The sequence below is a fragment of the Tursiops truncatus genome, chromosome 7, assembly GCF_011762595.2.
Source record: "Tursiops truncatus isolate mTurTru1 chromosome 7, mTurTru1.mat.Y, whole genome shotgun sequence".
Classification (NCBI taxonomy): domain Eukaryota; kingdom Metazoa; phylum Chordata; class Mammalia; order Artiodactyla; family Delphinidae; genus Tursiops; species Tursiops truncatus.
This window is the reverse complement of record NC_047040.1, coordinates 113,770,731-113,791,662: the sequence shown is the minus strand read 5'-3', so window position 1 is coordinate 113,791,662 and position 20,932 is coordinate 113,770,731. Positions and strand designations below refer to the sequence as shown.

The following is a 20,932-nucleotide window of genomic DNA, read 5'->3' as shown; positions in this document are numbered from 1 at the left end:
TAATCCATGCATGTTTAAGGTAATTATTGATATGCATGTTCCTATTACCATTTTCTTGATTGTTTTGGGTTTGTTTTTGTAGGTCCTTTTCTTCTCTTTTGTTTCCCACTTAGAGAAGTTCCTTTAGCATTTGTTGTAGAGCTGGTTTGGTGGTGCTGAATTCTCTCAGCTTTTGCTTGTCTGTAAAGCTTTTGATTTCTCCATAGAATCTGAATGAGATCCTTGCCAGGTAGAGTAATCTTGATTGTAGGTTCTTCCCTTTCATCACTTTAAATATGTCATGCCAGTCCCTTCTGACTTGTAGAGTTTCTGCTGAGAAATCAGCTGTTAACCTTATGGGAGTTCCCTTGTATGTTATTTGGTTATTTGTCTTTTTTCCCTTGCTGCTTTCAATAATTTTTCTTTGTCTTTAATTTTTTCCAGTTTGATTACTATGTGTCTTGTTGTGTTTCTCCTTGGGTTTATCCTGTATGGGACTCTCTGAGCTTCCTGAACTTTGGTGGCTATTTCCTTTCCCATGTTAGGGAAGTTTTTGACTATAATCTCCTCAAATACTTTCTCAGGTCCTTTCTCTCTTCTCCTTCTGGGACCCCTATAATGCAAATGTTGTTGCATTTAATGTTGTCCCAGAGGTCTCTTAGGCTGTCTTCATTTCTTTTCATTCTTTGTTCTTTATTCTGTTCTGCAACAGTGAATTCCACCATTCTGTCTTCCAGGTCACTTATCCGTTCTTCTGCCTCAGTTATTCTGCTATTGATTCCTTCTAGTGTAGTTATCATGTCAGTTATTGTATTGTTCATCTCTGTTTGTTTGTTCTTTAATTCTTCTAGGTCTTTGTTATTCATTTCTTGCATCTTCTCGATCTTTGCCTCCATTCTTTTTCCAGAGTCCTGGATCATCTTCACTATCATTATTCTTTATTCTTTTTCTGGAAGGTTGCCTATCTCCACTTCATTTAGTTGTTTTTCTGAGGTTTTATCTTGTTCCTTCATCTGGTGCAAGGTTGCCTATCTCCACTTCATTTAGTTGCTTTTCTGGGGTTTTATTTTGTTCCTTCATCTGGTACATCTGCCTTTTCATCTTGTCTATCTTTCTGTGAATGTGGTTTTTGTTCCACAGGCTGCAGGATTGTAGTTCTTCTTGCTTCTGCTGTCTGCCCTCTAGTGGATGAGGCTATCTAAGAGGTTTGTGCAAGTTTCCTGATGGGAGGGACTGGTGGTGGGTAGAGCTGGCTGTTGCTCTGGTGGGCAGAGCTCAGTAAAACTTTAATCCACTTGTCTGCTGATGGGTGGGGCTGGGTTCCCTCCCTGTTGGTTGTTTGGCCTGAGGGGACCCAACACTGGAGCCTACCTTGGCTCTTTGGTGGGGCTAATGGTGGACTCTGGGAGGGCTCACGCCAAGGAGTACTTTCCAGAACTTGTGCTGCCAGTGTCCTTGTCCCCACAGTGAGCCACAGCCACTCCCCGCCTCTGCAGGAGACCCTCCAACACTAGCAGGTAGGTCTGGTTCAGTCTCCCCTGGTGTCACTGCTCCTTCCCCTGGGTCCCGATCCACACACTACTTTGTGTGTGCCCTCCAAGAGTGGAGTCTCTGTTTCCCCCAGTCCTGTTGAAGTCCTGCAATCAAATCCCGCTAGCCTTCAAAGTCTGATTCTCTAGGAGTTCCTCCTCCCATTGCCAGACCCCCAGGTTGGGAAGCCTGACGTGGGGCTCAGAACCTTCACTCTAGTGGGTGGACTTCTGTGGTATAAGTGTTCTCCAGTCTGTGAGTCACCCACCCAGCAGTAATGGGATTTGATTTTATTGTGATTGCACCCCTTCTATCATCCCACTGTGGCTTCTCCTTTGTCTTTGGATGTGGGGTATCTTTTTAGGTGAGTTCCAGTGTCTTCCTGTCAATGACTGTTCAGCAGTTAGTTGTGATTCTGGTGCTCTCGCAAGAGGGAGTGAGAGTACCTCCTCCTACTACACCATCTTGAACCAATCCTCAATTGAGTTTTAAATCGAGGGATCGGTTTTAAAGAGAAAGTCAATAGGGAAGAAGACGGCAGTGCTAACAGTGAGATGTTCTTAGCTCTTGGTTGCTATTAGAGACTGAGAAGAGAGGTATAGTATCGCAGTTAAGGGTCCTGGGGTCCTGGCTTTAATTTCCACCTCATCTCTTATTAACTGTGTGTCCTTGGACGGGCCCACAGATCAGTTTATTTGTCCATGAAATGGGCATAGTAATAGTACTCACCTCACAGGGTTGTTAAGAGGGTTAGCTGAGGGGCAAGCACAGTGTGACTGGGACATATGAAGGGCTACTACCAAAAAGAGGAAAAAGACTTAAAAAATTGCCAAATTATTATTCCAACCAGAAGTGGGGTAAGGTAATCATTCACTAAAGGAGAAATGAGATGAGAAAGAGAGAATGCTGTTTGGGTCCGTTTTTTCCTTACTGCTGTGTAACAAAACACCCTACAAGTAGTGGCTTAGAGTAACAGCAGTTGTTTGTTTTGCTCCTGGATCTACTATTTGAATATGGCCTGATGGAGAAGGCTGCTTTGCTTCGTGCAGAGTTAGCTGGGGACTCAGACATCCACTTCCTGAGATGGTCCACTCACACGCTGGCCATTTTCTGGGCTCAGCTGGGTGGAGGGCGGGAGCCTCAGTTCTCTCCACATGGGCCTCTCCACAGGCTGCTTGGGCTTCCTGAGGGCATGGCAACGAGGTGAGTATCCAGGAGGAGTGAGAGATAGCAGTTTCCCAGGCGTGGCCTTTAGAAAGCAGTATGGCATCATTCCACTGCATTCTAGTAGCTGAGTGGCCAGAGAGCCCAGATTCCAGGGAAGGAAACCTCTCAATAGAAGAAACGTTGAAGAGTTCATAGACTTTTTTGTTGTTGTTTGTTTGTTTTTTAATATTTATTTATTTACTTATTTGGCTGTGCTGGGTCTTAGTTGCCACGTGTGGGCTCTTAGCTGTGGCATGCAGGATCTAGGTCCCTGGCCAGGGATTGAACCCGGGTCCCCTGCAATGAGCGCACAGACTCTTAACCGCTGGGCCACCAGGGAAGTCCCAATAGATGCGTTTTTAAACTGCCATAATATGTAGTCCCAAAGCTCGCTCAGATTTGATTTTCCCATGAGTCTTCTGTACGTTTGGTAGGGAATGGATGTCACGCAAACATCATCGCTGTCCACATCTTCTGATCTATAAATGGTTCCTGCATCAGTGAGTAGTTGACAAAGGAGAAGTCCTGCTAAATTGACATGTTATAGTCTACGTTATAGTTTAAATTATACATATGTCTCTGTGGGAAGGCTTCCCTTTTTCTTGATGGTGTTTCTCTCAAAGTTTTGTACATGTGTAATAGCTAATGATTAATTTATTGTGCTGTCTGAATCCAGCATCTTGTGATAGTTAGCATTTGTCATGCTTAGTATTGTTATCGAACCAAGCTTGGATCTGCTCACCCATGTGCAGCAAAGCCAATCTACAGACACCGGGTCGTGGTGAAGGAAAGTGCAGCATTTATTGCAGGTGCCAAGCAAGGAGTCCAGGCAGCTAGTGCTTAAAAGGGCCAAACTCCTTGGAAGCTTTCAGGGAAAATTTTTTTAAAGACAGAGTGAGGGAGGGGGGTCGTGGGGTGTGTGATCAGCTCGTGGGCATTCTGCTCGGCTGGTGGTGAGGTGATTTGGAGTCAGTGTCATCAACCTTCCAGTTCCAGTGGGTCTGGGGTCTATGTGCTTGTGGGCAGTGTGCAGTTAAGCTCTCCCACCTGGCGGGGGTTTCAGTATCTGCAAAACAGCTCAAAGGACATGGCTCAGAATATTCTCTACAGCCCTTGAGGAGGAACTAAAGATCCCTGAGATTGTATAATGGCTAAACTATTATTGTTTTGTCTTGCTTGACGGTTTTCCTTCCTTTCTGCATTTTCTCACTTCTCTTATTAAATTTACTCTTTGGAACTCAGGGAAGGCCTAGGAGGCTACAGGTTTTCTACAGCAAAGAAGCAGGTAGAGGACGTGAGTGGGGGGGGGGGGGGGTGTCTGTTCCGGGAAGGCCCCATGGTGTCCTGCTCACTTACATTATCAGTTATTACCATAATTCTCCAAAAAGGAGTCCAGCGCTATTGATGGCAAGATGGTTCACTCATTCCACTCTCTAAACATTGAGACTTTTTAATTAGGGAGGAAATTTGATTTTGTGTTATATACAATAAGTTCACAAGATGATTCATTCTCTCAGAAAAACCTTGATTACTCCTGAGACAAACACAATGTTAGATTTTAGGGTAAATGATAAAATAAGATCAGAGTAAAGTAAAAACAAATGTTATATAATTTCCTAGAAATTACTGTGGTGTCTGGCCCTCTACTTGCATTTATTTAGAGAAGGGACAAGAAAGAAATTTGAGTTTATGTTAAGTCATTTTATAATCTTTCCTTTCTGTGAGGCAAATTTATACTCTTTTCTTCTAATAGGCACAGAGTTTGTACATGATCATAATGTATGAGTCTAGTATTTAAAAGGTGTGGGTTGGATTTTACTAGAAATAGGGAATAATTCTTTTAAAATACTTAATATATTTTTATACATGGCCTTAGCATGTTTGGTTAAATGTTTAAATACTAAAGTAGCAGGGGACTTCCCCGGTGGTCCAATGGTTAAGACTCTGCACTTCCACTGCAGGGGGCGCAGGTTCGATCCCTGGTCGGAGAAGTTCCGCATGCCTTGCAGTGCGGCCAAAAAAAAAAAACCACATAGAGTATCAGGGATAAAAGTTGTCATTACCTCCAAAAGGACTAACTTCTATCCGCTTTACTATGTTAATTGACTGCTTTCTGTAAGTTACGGAAGAGCGCTTAATTCAGGCTCCTGTTTGCACCTGAAGATTAATAGGCATAAGATACGTATATTTATTCACGTTTCTTCGCCGCAGATCAGTTTTAATTGTATTTAGCCATGGGGATTTCGCTGATAATTTTTAAGTTCCCCCAGAATTTAACGGTATTCTGTTTCTTGACATATGGAAAACTTCTAAAAATACTAAACTTCATATTTGCCAAAATTGCTCTTGAGCCAAATTAATCTAGACTGTCCTTGATTTATGATGAAGGAAGCCAGCCACACTAATTTGACATCCGTAATGTGAACAGCAGCAATGAAAGCAAAGGTCAGTGCTTCCACTGAATTGGCATTTCTTGCACTGCTGTGTCTCTTTCTGAATCAAGGCCCTTGGAATTTTGTGCCCTTAAGGAACTGTTTGTTTTTCCAACTGGTTAATGCATCAGGAACTTGGCTTCATGTAATCATCATTAAACAAACACTCTGACACTTTTTCTATGGGAATTATCGGAGCTCTGAAATTAGCTACAGATTAGGCATACATAAAAAGCCCTAGCAGTTTTTGTTTGTTTGTTCAGGAAAATGCAAACATTCAGCTTCTAGCAGGAGAACCCTGAGCAGCTGCTGGGGCAGCTCTGAGCAGACCCCTGGGGGTACCAACTGGAGGTCCACGTAGCCCAGGTGGCCTGGGGGTCACTGGCCTGATCTTCAGGGACCAGGTTTGGGCAGTTTCATGCTTCACGTTGACCATTACCCAAAGCTGCTTACATCTTGAGAGGCATGTGTAATTTGTAGTGTTAGTTTTATCTACCCAGTGCTGTAAAGGACCTGATGCTCAGTGGGGCCTGAGTGTCTGTTAGGTTGAATTGCCTTGCAAATGTAACGACTTTTATGTACCCTGTATTTCAGAATTAGAAAGCGTCTCAGAGTGTTAAGATGGATGAACTGGTACTTCTAGTAGAGCCTGATTTAGGACAGAGTCTAGGAGTTTGGTAAGACAAAACAAAACAAACAAAACTATGAAGTATTCATCTCACTGTTGGCTGAAGTGATCACTCTCTATAATGACCCTTGTCTAGAATTTATACCAATGGATGTAATTGGCAAAATGAATATCTAGAATTTCCAAATTAATAAGAGAACAGAACAACCCAATAGAAAAATGGGCAAAGAATAGGCACAGGCAGTTCATAGGAGAGGGAACCCAAATGGGTACCCATGAGCAGAAGCTCAACCTCAAAGAAATGAAAATGAAAATAAAATGAGATACCATTTCACCCCCATCAGGTTGGAAGAAGTTAATACGTCTGAGAATGCTGTGCTGGTAATCAGATGCTGCTTGTGGAAGGATAGATTGGTCCAAGTGCTTTGGAGGGTGTTTTGGCCGTATGTAGTAAAGCTGATATTTTCACTTTACTGCTAACCAGTAATTCCATTTCTTGGTTATAGCTAGAGCAGCTCTGGTCCAGATGCATAAGGAGTCCCACCCAAGGACTGTCCCCACCACATTGCAGTAGCGAAATGGTGCAAACAACCTAAACGCTTTCAGCATGGGAGTAGAGAAACAAGGATGATGTCGTCATACAATGGACTACTCGTCACTGGTGAAAGCGAACCAACAGAACTTCATGAGTCAACCTCAAAAGCATAGTGCTGGGCAAAACCAGCACGTTTTAGAACCATATTGTTGAAAACAAACAGTAAATATTATGCATTTTATGGGCACATACGTATGTGGGGATAGTATAAAACTCTGTGGGATTGACGGTGCATCCAGGTGAGGTCACCCCCGGGAAGGCAGGAAGGACCAGAGGCCCCGGGACAGGGGGACAGGGAGCTTCAGCTGTTCCACAGTGTTTTGTTTCTTTACGAATACAACATTGATTTACCCAAAGCAGAAGATTTGATAGGGGTTTGTAGCGGATAAAGGGATCTTTATTTATTCTTCTCAATATTTTTCTTTATATTTGGAATATTTCAGAAATGTTTAAAAGATAAGGAGTTTAAGGCCAAATAAAAATGCTCTTGGCATCGTTTTTCAAACCATGTTTGCACTGTACCGTATCCCCAAAGTCCTACTGACAAAGGGTGATTTCACTTTGCTCCGACAGATCCTCGTTGGGCTCTGTGCGGGACTCGGGGGCTTGGCTGAGGCCGAGCAGGGGAAGCCAGTCGACTCGGCTGTGCCTTCCATGAAGCTTGGAGCTCCCAGGCAGACGGGCGCTGGCCGCTGAGGGAGTGGGCCGCGATGTGAAAGCCCACAGCCAGCTCGGCGGCAGCACGAGAGCTGCCCAAACCCCCTGCGATCGAGCTGGCTCTCCCGGAGTCGGAGCCGGGTGCGAGGGGCAGAGCGGCCGCGCGCCACGGCGGGCGCTTTGGACGTGCGGAAGGGAGCACGCAGCCCCGGAGGGGGAGGAGCTGCCGGACGGGCCGGGGTGACCTGCCCCAGCCGCGCTCCGGATGCCACCGGACGCCTGGAGGGCTCTGTTCTCCTGCAAACGCGTCCCGCACACTCGGGCCGCCCGGGCGCGCCCCGTAGAAGGAGGGGCCGTCAGGGGAAGCGCAGGGCTCTCTAAGGAGAGCGGGTGGCCTTGTCCCCGTGAGAGCATTTCTCTCCAGCTCCTCTGCCGGTTTGCAGCTTCTAACCGAATAGCCTCTAGCATATTTCGGCCAACGAAAGCCACCGTGTGGTTTCTTCAACACGGGCCAGTTCCAGGCTCTGCAGGGGCCACGGCTTCCCAGGCTGTCCATGACGCCTGCTTCTGCAGCGTCCCCAGGCTCCCCGGGGCCCGTCGTGTGGCAGAGACGCCCTTTCCCTGCGACTGAGCACCCGTAGGTTAAAGCTGCCCGACTCGACAGGTGGCCGACAGAGCTGTTGTCGGGACAGTGGACCTGCACTGAATCCTGGTTCTGTCGCAAACCAGCTGTGTCCCCTTGGACAGGACAGAAACCTGCGCGGCGCCTTGGTTTCCTCTTCTGTCAGTGGAGAAATCATCTTACCACCTGACAGGATTAGCCTAGTTTACTGTCGGCTAGCCGTCACCCGGGAATTACTGTATGAGTGTTGGCTGTCCTCATGGTTGTGGTTGTTTATTACATAACCTGAGTTTCTTTTCCTTGATACCAAAACATCTAGTTATAAAGAAAAATAATATTTTCCATTTTTCTTTTCTTTTCTTTCTGCAGCAAAAGCTATGTGATTCCTTTGCAATGCAGTTGTCCTGTAGATTTCGAGTTTCATGTTGCGTTGGTTCAGTCTCATCAAGCCTTTACTGTTGAGCCAACGTCAGGTAAGGAGAATTAATTCTCAAGTTGCCAGAGTTCTCAGATCGAAGATGATTTGGAAAGTAGCTCTCAAGTTATGGAGAAGAATAAGCCACATTTGAATAGTTATTTTCAAATGTGTAAGAGTAGCAGACTTTACGTGTCTGACATAATGTGAATTGGAACCAGCAGTTTGGGAGTAAAAACAGTTTGGGATAATTTGTGTCATGCAGATAATTTATAATAATGCCCAGGTAAATTTCTCCCAGAGTCAAAACTTGAAATCAGAAGTTAATCCATTCTAATTCTAGTTCTGACTCTTGGTACATCCTTGGTTTTGTAGTCACCTTTAATTCATGTTCAAATAAAAGGGAAAATTATTTCTTTCCAAGCCTTCAGAATCGTAGTGAAGGGTCTAGGGAATCTGTCTCACAGGTGGCGTAGACCATCTGTCTTTGCACGCCCCGAAGGATATAGGCCCCAAAGATGCTCAGGACCTCTGAGAGTGAAATCGCCACCTGAGCTGACTTCTGCTTCCCAGGTTCTGTCTCTTGACGTTTAGGTTTCAGATTTAAATATCTGCCCACTGTGATCTGCTGTGAATGCTAAAATCGTTTTGTTTTTATTGTGTATTTTTTCTTATTTTTTGAGGTATAGTTGACACATAAAATTGTTATCTTTTTAAAGTGTACAGTGTGATGATTTGGCATATGTACACATTGTGAAAGGATTCCTTCATGGAGTTAATTAATTAATATATCCATCACATCACATAGTTCCTTTTTTTTGGGGGGTGAAACATTTAAGTTCTACTCTACTCTTAGCAAGTTTCCATTATACAGTAGGATGTTACCAACTATAGTCACCATGTTTTACATGAGGCCCTCAGACCTTATTCATCCTGCAGTTGGAAGTCTACACCCTCTTATCAACCTCTCCTTTTTCCCTCACCCCTCAGCCCCTGGAAGTCACTTTTCTACTCTCTGTTTCTAAGAACTGGGCTTTTTTCTTTTAGATATGCATATAAGCGATACCATGCAGTCTTTGTCTCTGTCTGGCTTATTTTACTCAGCATAATGCCCTCCAGGTTCGTACATATTGTCGTAAATAGCGGGGTTTCCTTCTTTTTTAAGGCTGAATAATATTCCATTGTATATATGTACCACATCTTCTTTTCCATTCAACTGTTGATGGACACAGATTGTTTCCATACCTTGGATATTGTGAATAATGCTGCAATGAACATAGGAGTACAGCTATCTCTTCAAAATAATGATTTCATTTCCTTTGCATATATACCCAGATGTAGGATTGCTGGACCATATGGTAGTTCTATTTTTTTTTAACGTTTTGAGGAACCTCCATACTGTTCTCTGTAGTGGCTGTGCCAGCTTGTATTTCCAACAGTGCACAGGGCTCCCTTTTCTCCACACCCTCACCAGGATTTGTTATCTCTTCTTTTCGATAATAGCCATTCTAATAGGTGTGAGGTGATATCTCATTATGTTTTTATTTGCATTTCCCTGATGATTAGTGTTGTTGAACACGTACCTGTTGGCCATTTGTATATCTTCTTTGGAAAAATGTTTATTCAGGTCCTTTGCTCATGGAAAAAAATTGGGTTATTTGGGTTTTTCTGCTACTGAGTTATATGAGATCCTTGTATATCTGGGGTGTTCATGCCTGACTGGATACGTAGTTTGCAAATATTTCCTTCCATTCCATAGGTTGCCTTTTCATTTTGTTGATGGTTTCCTTTACTGTGCAGAAGCTTTTGAATTTGATGTAGTCTCACTTGTTTATTTTTGCTTTTGTTGCTTTTGCTTTTGGTATCAAATCCCCAAAATCATTGCCGAGACCCGTGTCAGGGAGCTTTTTTCTGTGTTTTGTTCTAGGAGTTTTATGGTCAAGTCTTACATTCAAGTCTTTAATCCACTTTGAAATCATGTTTTTTAATGTTTTAAATTTTTATTGAAATATAGTTGATTTACAATGTTGTGTTAGGGTAGGGTGTACAGCAAAGTGATTCAGTTATACATTCATATATATATTCTTTTTTAGATTATTTTCCCTTATAGGTTATTACAAACCATTGAGTAGAGTTCCCTGTGCTATACAGTAGGTCCTTGTTGGTTGTCTGTTTTATATACAGTAGTGTGTACATGTCAATCCCAAACTCCTAAGTAATCCGCTTCCCACATTCACTTTTGTATGTGGTATAAGATAGTGGTTCAGTTTTGTTCTCTTACATGTGGCTGTTAAGTTTTCCCAACACTATTTATTGAAGAGACTGTCCTTTCCCCTGTGTATGTTCTGGGATCCTTTGTTGCCAATTAATTGACCACGTATGCATGGGTTTATTCCTGGGCTCTCTGTTCTTTTCCATAAATCTATTTATCTATCTTTATGTCACTATCATTCTATTTTGATTACTGTAGCTTTGTGATAGGATTTGAAATCACAAAGCATGATGCTTTAGCTCCATTCTATCCCAAGATTGTCTTAGCTACTCTGAGTCTTTTGTGATTCCATACAAATTTTAGAATTGTTTGTTCTATTTCTACGAAAAGTACCATTAGAAGTCTGATAAGGTTGCATTGAATTTGTATATCTCTTTGGATAGCATGGACATTTTAACAATATTAATTCTTCTAATCCATGAACATGGAATATCTTTCCATTTATTTGTGTCTTCTTCAATTTCTTTCATCAATGTCTTATAGTGTACAGGTCTTTCACTTCCTTGGTTAAATTTAGGCCTCATCACAAGAAGAATTTTTTCTTTTCTTCTTATTGTATCTATTTGAGATAGTAAACATTAATTAAACCTGTTGTGGTCATCGTTTCACAAATATGTAAATCAAACCATCATGCTGTGTACCTTAAACTTATACAGAAATGTATGTCAATTATTTCTCAATAAAACTGGAAAAAATTTATTCCTAGGTATTTTATTCTTTGTGTTGCTATTGTAAATGGGATTGTTTTGGTTTTAATTTTTATTTTATTTTTGGCTGTGTTGGGTCTTCATTGCTGTGTGCGGGCTTTCTCTAGTTGCGGCGAGCGGGGGCTACTCTTCATTGCGGTGTGTGGGCTTCTCATTGCGGTGGCTTCTCTTGTTGCGGAGCACGGGCGCAAGGGCTAGCGGGCTTCAGCAGTTGTGGCTCGCGGGCTCAGTAGTTGTGGCTCGTGGGCTCCAGAGAGCAGGCTCAGTAGTTGTGGCTCACGGGCCCAGCTGCTCTGCGGCATGTGGGATCCTCCCAGACCAGGGATCAAACCAGTGTTCCCCGCATCGGCAGGCGGATTCTTAACCACTGTGCCACCAGCGAAGTCCCCAGTGGGATTGTTTTCTTAATTTCACTTTCTGATGGTTTGTTGTTGGTGTATAGAAACACAAGTGATTTTTCTATATTGATTTGTATCCTGCAACTTTACTGACTTTTTAAATTAATTCTAACAGGTGTTTTTGGCGGAGTCTTTAGGGTTTTCTGTAGTTTTCTGAAGCACCGTGCCTGGGATCTGGGAAGATAAAAGAGCTCTGGGGCCTGGTGTCTGCCTTAGGGGCTTGCAGTCTAGTTGGGCGACTGGTAAACATAGCAGGGTGACAGCTGGGGTGGCACCCGGGGATCGCAGGGTGATGGAGTGTCGGGGGTGGAGGCTCCTGGGGGTGGTGCTGTAACACATAGGCTGGCGCAGCCTTTGAAGTTTTATGTACGGAGCTGGGACACCTGTAAGGAGCAGGCACTTGCTTTTGTGAGACTTAGTAGGGGAGGCAGACGGCAGAGAGATGGTTTCAGGGGTGGGAATCAGCGGCTGAAAGAAGACTTGGAGGAAGGGCTTTCCAGGTCGGGGAACGGCGATGCCAAGGCCCTGGGGTGCAGGAGCCCGTGTCTGGGGATTGGAGCAGAGGCCGCTCTCCTCTTCACCTGAGCCTGATGTCCCCGGCGCTCAGACAGCTCCTTGTGCTTCACTTGCTTCCCCAAGTCCTGCTCTGTACTCATGCCATGACTTGAGAGTTTATCTTCACTTGCTTATTTCTTTTTGTTTGCTATCCCGACTAGCATGTAAACTCTGGGAACTCTGGGACTTTGCTTTGTTTATTGCTGTATCTCAAATGCCTAAAAGAGTGCCTGGCACCCAGCAGTGCTCAGTGAGTGCTTGGATGGCTGAAGGAAAGGGCTGTGCGGTTGGCACAGAGAGAAAGGCAGAGGGTGGACCACGATTCAGAGGCCATGGATGGGAAGGGGGGTGCCAGGCTTTTATGAGGGGGTACAAGGCCTCTGCAGGGGCCATAGGAAGGCCCGATGCACCGGACAGAGGGAACCACCTAGAAAGCAAACCAGAGAGCCTTCAGTGGAAGTCAGAAACATTAGCCCCTCTCACACTTAGGGCATGGATCCTCCCTCCCTCCCTGCCTTTTATTTTCTTTTCCACGTTTTTTGAACACTTACTGGGTTCCAAGCCCTGCTGGCGCCAGAGATACAAAGGAGAAATAAACATCGTGTGATAGCTGACTTTGGAGAGAACAGTCATCCATCCTGAAGATTTGAAAGGAGAGAATCAAATTACACAAAAATATAGGGAACTGAATAATTTGGACACGAGCTTTTATGTGTGTTCCTTGCTTTTCCTTGTGGCTTACAGCATGAACATTGACATGTGGGAATTAGCTTAAAGATTATGGTTCTGGGAATTCACTTCTGAGTCAGTAACGCTGATTGATAGGTATATGTTTATATAACTGACACAATCGAGTTGTTATTATAAAGAATTAAGGTAGTAGTTGGATAAATAAGATCAGTGTAAACATGCAGCAGTTGATTCACGTGTATTTAATGAAAAGACTGTATAAAGATAGTAGAAACACCGGTGCTTCTCACGGGGAGAATGTATTTGTGTGTGTGGTGTGTGTGGTGTGGTGTGTGTGTATATGGTGTGTGTGTGTATGGTGTGTGTGTGTGGTGTGGGGGGTGTGTGTGTGTGTATGGTGTGTGTGTGTGTATGGTGTGGTGTGTGTGGTGTGTGTGTATGGTGTGTGTGTATGGTGTGTGTGTGTATGGTGTGTGTGTGTATGGTGTGTATGTGTGGTGTGTGTATATGGTGTGTGTGGTGTGTGTGGGTGTGTGTGTATGGTGTGTGTGGTGTGTGGGGTGTGTGTGTGTATGGTGTGTGTGGGGGGTGTGTGTGTTTATGGTGTGTGTGTGGTGTGTGTGTGTGTGGTGTGTCTGTGTGGTGTGTGTGTATGGTGTGTGTGTGTGTGTGGTGGTGTGTGTGTGGTGTGTGTGTGTATGGTGTGTGTGTGGTGTGTGTATAGTGTGTGTGTATGGTGTGTGTGTGTGGTGTGTGTGTATAGTGTGTGTGTGGTGTGTGTGTGTGGTATGTGTGTGGTGTGTGTGTATGGTGTGTGTGTGGTGTGTGTGTATAGTGTGTGTGTGGTGTGTGTGTGTGGTATGTGTGTGGTGTGTGTGTATGGTGTGTGTGTGGTGTGTGTGTATAGTGTGTGGGGGGGTGTGTGTATGGGGTGTGTGTGTATGGGGTGTGTGTGTACGGTATGTGTGGGGGATGTGTGTGTGTGTCAGCCTCTTTGCTGGGACTTGGCAGGAAGAGAACGCATCACGTTTTCTCATGTCTTTCCTCCCAGGAATAATACCAGCGAACGGGAAGATGGATGTGACAGTGACGTTTACCCCCTTTCAGTGTGGGATCGCACAGATAAAAGTGCAGCTGTGGATTGCACAGTTCAACTCGCAACCATACGAGTGTGTCTTCACCGGCACGTGCTACCCCAATATGGCTTTAAAGTACGGCTGCCTTGGGGGGCTTCTGTGTATTCTTCAAACTTTTTCAAAAGCCCAGGTCTTCCTTCCTTCCATTCTGTGTTTCTTTCTTGTAGCAGAATGCCATCAAAAGCGTACTTACTATGCCTGAAACTAATATACTGTTTTCTGTCAATTCTATGTCAGTTTTAAAAACTGATTTAAACGATGAACCTTCATAAAATACACTTAAGATACAACAGCAATGCAGAGGATAGCTCTGCACTTGGAGCTGTAGTTGCTTCTGGCAAGAGGGGAAGAGATGACTGAGGAAAGGAAAATTTCACAGTAGAAACCCCAATCTTGGAAAACCCTTACAAATATTTTGAAAACGATAAAGAAAAAGTTTGATTTTCTCCTCTCCCCTCCATGCACAGGTACACATCACACAGTAATATCATTAGGCATATTAAATAAAGTGGAGTAACAACCTAGTATCAAAATAAGAACTAACTCCACGGTTTATTACATATTTATGTTATTATTCTTTTTCTAAAGAGCCAAAGCAGCTCAAGTCAACTATAGACTCTTCGTGTGGCCCGCTGAACCCAAATCTTGGAAGTTCCCACAGTAGAACTAACATGAGTCAGCCGATGAAGAAGTGGCATTGGATGTAACTGAAAAGCAGTGCTCATTCTTCTGGTGTCAGTTACTGGCCGAGCAGAACGCCACTGGCCAGCTCGGGTCACGTGCTGCGACACACAAACTGCCTCCTTAACGGCATCGCCTGAGTGGGACGTTGACTTGCCCCTCTTTGACCTTGACTTCCACAGGCGTGTTCGTACATGCAATGGCACAGTGCGCGGCCCAGGCTCCGTACGAGAGTGGGAGCAGACCTTTCCTAACTGATGTTTTGGTTTCCCAACTGGAGTTTAACGTCTTGTTTAGAGCACTCTTGATGTTTTCCAGGACCGTGTCTCCCCAGGCTGCAGGTGGGGCTAGAACAGACATTCCACCAGGAAGGTGAAAAGTGACCCAGCTGCAGTGTGTTCTGAAGGTGTCATAGTTGCTTTTCTGTTTCAGAGTTGGGTACGTGATGGATGCACTCACGTATGTCCTGACTTTGGCACTGCCAATTCCACATACCTCTTTGGTTTCTCGTTTTCTCATTTCCATCCTTAACACTAGCAATTAGACTTCCTAAGGAGACTGGGCTTTTTGCTGTTGCTGTTAATTTTCATTGGAGTATGGTTGCTTTAGGAGACTGGTTTTTAACACCCTCAGAAATTTGGGGTTGTTTCCCAGATATTTACGGCAGAGGTGGTATCAGAGCTCTGTTGAGATGCAGATGCCGGGCCACAGCTCACTTGTCCCTGCACCTCACAGCGCGTCAGTCAGTGTGGACAGGTTCTCCCGTGCCGTGACCTTTCAGGACTCTCACACAGGCCACGTTAAGTTTGGGATCGCAGGCCTATGGCCCGTGTTGTGCAGTGGGGCCGGGTCAGTAGGCACTAGGCCAATGCACCTGGCATGTCAGAATGCATGAATGGTCGCAGTCTCTCATCTTACCTCTGTAACGTCATGGACACGTGTCATCCCACCAAACACGTGTTCACACATTCTTGCTTAAGAAAATGCTTTCATGGGTAGCATTCATAAACATACGTGGTTCTACTACATCTCATGATGAATAAGCAGCTTCTGCAGACATGGAAGCAGCCCTGTCTATACCTGCCTATGTTTAAAGCAGTTTTCATTCACAGAAAAGATCTCAAACATTAACCTGAATCACTTTTTTTTTTTAAAGATCTTGCTACAAACAGTGGGAAAAATTATTCTTTTACTAGGAACATAAATCAATGTAAGAGTTTTTAAATGTGGTAAGTAAATTTAGCTGTGGAAATCCAACAGCCCAGAAATGATTATGCTGGACGCTGAGAGCATTTTTCAGCATGTCCTGTTTTCCACTTGTTAGGTTCTTTGAGAACATAAGGAAAACAGCCATCGAGCAGCTGTTTGTATATGATTATGCTCTGTTATCCTGACCTTGCATTTATTTTAGTAAACCACTGTTTTAGCACTCAGATTGATTTTTAGTTTAGATATAGTATTGATATTTAATGGACTATAAGTCATGGTATTATTGGAAAGAACTAAAATTAGGAGCCTTGAGTTGTTGCATTACATACTAATTTAATAATCTGTTTTCAACTCTAGGTTAGAAGAATTTGAAAGATTCAATACTCTTTCTAGGAAAGTAGTTGTTCCTCCAGAAAAGGCAAGGACACATGTACATTTTCACCGATTGCCAGCAAAGGCAAAGCCTCCCAAGATTAAGGTAAAGTGGGCGTTATGTGAACCACGATGGAAGGAATGACAGAGAAGGCAAATAATGACTTTTCCCTCCTGGTTTGGTCTCAGGAAATCGAATATCAGAACTTGAGATTTCCAGTAGATTTATCGAATCCATTTGCTGTGGCAACTGTTCTAAACCAAGAACCGGGAAAATTGAAGATTAAAGAATTAAGAGAAGGTAAGCAGTTGATCCTCCGTAAATCAGCCCCTGGGCAGAATCTGAAGCAGCAGCAAAACTCAGTTAGATCGCTGTTTTGTTTTGCCATTAGAAATGTGTTTTTCTCTCAGCCAGTGATTCTGATTTGATTACTGGTATAATCGTGTTTGCTCCCTCCCTCAGTTTTGGACCAAGGCACTGAGGTTTCAAAAACAAGACAGATGAAGGAAACACTCTTTGAACAGAAAGTCAGACAGAACACTTACGAAGAGCTCAGAAATCACCTTAAGTGGTAAATATCGCACAATTATTTGCATCAAGTGACGGTGGTTTTGGTAATCCATGAGACATGAGACACAATGAAATGTAATACCTTTTTATGCCCTTTGAAAATTTTGATTATTCTCTCCCCTTTAATGGACCTTCTGTTTCAGAGTGAAGTTTCTTTTGGGAATAAACTAATGTGACCAAACCATGCTGTTTCCTAAGCATGACCAGTGGCAGAGCCAGAGTGCACCCCCCTTGCTCAGGACCGATCTGGGTGACAGGCACCCCGGGTCTTGCCCCGTCACCTCTCACCCCACCCCGAGCCCCCTGTGTCCTGGGCTGTGTGCCTCAGAGGCCATCCGGGGATCCCGGCAGTGCAGGCTGGGCTCGGGGAGGCTCCCGGTGGAGGTTTTCAAACTCAGATGCGAGGCTTCTTCTTTGCGCTCCTGCAAACAAAATGGAACCCTTTTTACAAATTTTTACCACATCATACCAGGCATATCTACGTGTACAGATTCAGCTGAAGTAACTTTAGAAACTCTTAAACTGAGTTCAAACGGAGACTCCTGGAGGAACTTCCCTGGCGGTCCAGTGGTTAAGACTCTGGGCTTCCACTGCAGAGGGTACGGGTCCCATCCCTGGTCGGGGAGCTAAGAGCCCACATGCCGCCCAGACAGGCCACGCACCCTGAGCTCTGGGGCCGGCCCAGGTGTCCCCACCCTGCCACCCCCTCAGGAGAAACAGCCCCTTCTGTGGATTCACAGAATCCTGTGTGAGCCTGTACTCGGGGTCTGGCCTCAGTTGAACAGGGCGTATGCCAGGTTACCCAGGACCATTTTTTAAAAATACTCTTTCCCTGTTGTAAAAAAAGTGGACACATTGTCATTGTAGAAACTTGGAGATTTTATTTTGAGTGTAGAAGAGGAAAAAAAAAATCACTGTTAGTACAGTGACCACCGTTAACCCTCGTGTTTTCCCTTCCACGTATGCTTCTTTGTAACAGACTCAAAATCACATCCTAAATTTTGTTTTTTGTTTATTTATTTATTTATCTATCTATTTATTTGTTTTGGGCTGTGTTGGGTCTTCGTTGCAGTGCGTGGGCTTCTCATTGTGGTGACTTCTCTTGTTGCAGAGCACGGGCTCCAGGTGCGCGGGCTCAGTAGTTGTGGCGCGTGGACTTAGTTGATCCGCGGCATGTGGGATCTTCCTGGACCAGGGCTCAAACCCGTGTTCCCTGCATTGGCAGGCGATTCTTAACCACTGCACCACCAGGGAAGTCCCTAAATTCACTTTTTTTTTTGCAGTACGCGGGCCTCTCACTGTTGTGGCCTCTCCCGTTGCGGAGCACAGGCTCCGGACGCGCAGGCTCAGCGGCCATGGCTCACGGGCCCAGCCGCTCCGCGGCACGTGGGATCTTCCCAGACCGGGGCACGAACCCGTGTCCCCTGCATCGGCAGGCGGACTCTCAACCACAGCCCCACCAGGGAAGCCCCCTAAATTTACTTTTGATCATGTGTTGTTCACTTAATACTTTCTCCCTACTTTTTTGTTGAAAGATTTTAACCCCGCCAGTAAGAGGCACACACATTGATGTAGGGTCAGTGGTTAACGCCACGCGCGTGCACACGCGCACAAATGCACAGGCGCAGACACCCCCTTTATCCCCCTGAGCCCTTTGAAAGCGAGTTGCAGGTACAAGTGCCATGAACCCTCGCCCCTAAAGGCTTTAGCATGTAGCTCCGAAAAGCAGGGACGCTCTCCAACATCACCATAATCACGTCCAAGAGGTTTACCATTGATGAAGCACCAAATAATCAGCCTATATGCAGATTTACCTTGTTGTCCCAGTAATGACTCTTATACCAGGGGGTTTTGGGTTTTAAAGTGGGGAATCCAAGGTCCAATCAAAGATCATACAATTTGTGTGTAGTTTCCATATCTCTTTAGTTTCCTTTAATCTAAGACAGTTCTCCAGAACTTTAAAAACCACAGCTACTGTATCCTTGTTTTGTTCTCTTTTTTTTTTGGCCACGCCGTGCAGCTTTCGGGATCTTAGCTCCCCAACCAGGGATCGAACCCAGGCCCTCGGCGGTGAAAGCCGAGAATCCTAACCACTGGACCTCCAGGGAACTCTGTGACTATATACTTTGAACACATGTCAGACTCCATGATGGGTACATTACATACCAGAGGTGTTTTAAGTGTGATGAAATTCACATCACATAAAATGAACCATTTTAACCATTTTAAAGTGTACAAGAAATTATTAGCACGTTCACGGTGTTGTGCAACGGTCACCACTTTTTTCCAGAACATTTTCATCCCTCCAGAAAGGAAGCCCGTCATAAGCATGAAGCAGTCACGCCCCGTCCTCTTTCCCCAGCCCCTGGCGACCACTAATCCGCTTTCTGTCTCTGTGACATTGCCCCTTATTTCACATGAATGCAATCGTGGGACACATGGCCTTTAGTAACTGGCTTCTTCCACCATTCGTGTGTTCAAGCTTCATCCACATCACAGCACCTGTCAGTACTTCATTCATGTTTATGGCTGAATAAGATTCTATTTTAGGGACATACTACATTGTGTTTATTCACTCATCAGTTGATGGACACTTGGGTGGTTTCCACCTCTTGGCTATTTTAAATAATGCTGCTACGAACATTTATATACAGGTTTTTGTGGGAACTTATCTTTTCAGGACACTTGGGTGTATGCGTAAGAGAGGAATCGCTGGGTCGTACGGTCATTGTATGTTTACCTTTTTGAGAACGGCCAAGCTGTGCTCTACGCGGCTGCAGCAGTTTACATTCCCACCCGCAACGTGCGAAGCTTCCAGTTTCTCCCCCTCCTTGGCATTCCTGTTCTTTCCCTTCATTATGATTGTTGTCACCGTCATCATCATGAATCGTCACCCAAGGGGGTGTGCAGTAGTGGTCCATCACTGTGCTTTTGATTTGCATTTCCCTGATGGCGACTGGGGTTGAGCATCCAGGTTTCTCTATCCATAAATATTTTGGTGTGTGTCACTAGAAGCTGAGCTTCGTCTTGTGGACACATTATTCACCCGAGTTGTGTTGCTGTGGTCTCTGCAGCTTCTCTGCGCCACGGTGTGTCCTCCCTCTTCAGCTGTGCAGTATGGCTAAGACACTCCATCCTGAAGTCGACTATGGTATTCTGATGGGTTCTGGAAGCTGGTTTTTTTCTCCCCAGGCAGGTACACCTCGGTAAAGATCACATGTCCCTTAAATTCAAAAAAGACCTTACTGAGGAGCGGCAGAGAGTAAACAACAAATACAAGGTCAGAATCACTGCTAATTCGATGTCATTTATTTCACTAAACATTGTTAATTCCTGCTGCATGCAAGATGTCATATAAGGAGAGAAAACCTTACAATTAAGTTGGGACGGGAGGCTGATAACCAGCCCTCGGTTAACTGTAAATCGAGGCTGCCTGTAACTGTCACCGAGACCACTGCTGAGCAGTGTGGGCCTTCAGAGTCCAGCTAGCAGGGGACTCATCTAGCTGGAAAGCTTCCTAGAAGACACGGTATACGTTTGAAAAGCAGTAAAGAGGAGAAAGGCGCCCAACTTAGAGGCAGGGAATGGCTCCGGTCTGGGCTGGAATGCTGGGCGTGAGCTGCAGAGCACGAAGGTAAGAGAGACCCAGAGACGGTGACCAGGAGCGAAGCCAGAGCCAAGTCCAGACCAAAGCTGGAGGCCGCGCCCTGTGGCAGGAAACCGAGCAAAAGCGAGAGGGAGGGAGGGTGCAGAGCAAGTGGGCACGGGAACCGCGCGGCCCAGACCCTCGGGGGCGGCGGCCAGTAGTGCTACATTCTGAGTGCTCATCGTAAGTGAGTGGAGTCTAAGTAGAGGCACAAGAAGTCTCCCTCCTCTTTCGTCTAACAACGCGTTTGCCAATCCCGTCTTTAAATTCCCTCTATTTTATTTGACTTTTAGTCGTCCTGGAGTTCAGGGTCTCTCCCCACGGAATCTGTATTTTGAACCTAAGGTCCCCCGTCTCAAACTCAACCTCCTGCTGCGTGCAAATCAGACGGGACAGCTCACCACCCTGGTGACAATCGTAGACATCTGTTATTTCTTGTTTTCTTTGATTGCAGTAGAGTTGATTTACATTGTGTTAGTTTCAGGTATACAGCTCAGTGATTCAGTTACACACACACACACACACACACACACACACATCTATTCTTTTTCAGATTCTTTTCCCTTAGAGGTTATTACAAAATATTGAGTAGAGTTCCCTGTTCTCTCCAGTAGATCCTCTCATTTTCGAG

At 44.9% G+C, this 20,932-nt stretch overlaps 1 protein-coding gene across 1 annotated transcript in view; it reads left to right on the top strand.

The window, feature by feature from the left end:
* Positions 1 to 20,932, top strand: part of CFAP221 (cilia and flagella associated protein 221) — an 83,436-nt gene that overhangs the window by 30,389 nt on the left and 32,115 nt on the right. Inside the window, exons 7-12 of the mRNA XM_019932333.3 lie at positions 8,019 to 8,122; positions 13,738 to 13,897; positions 16,070 to 16,190; positions 16,274 to 16,385; positions 16,548 to 16,656; positions 19,848 to 19,935. Of these exons, the coding sequence (XP_019787892.2) occupies positions 8,019 to 8,122; positions 13,738 to 13,897; positions 16,070 to 16,190; positions 16,274 to 16,385; positions 16,548 to 16,656; positions 19,848 to 19,935 (694 nt within the window). The remainder of the gene's footprint in view (positions 1 to 8,018; positions 8,123 to 13,737; positions 13,898 to 16,069; positions 16,191 to 16,273; positions 16,386 to 16,547; positions 16,657 to 19,847; positions 19,936 to 20,932) is intronic.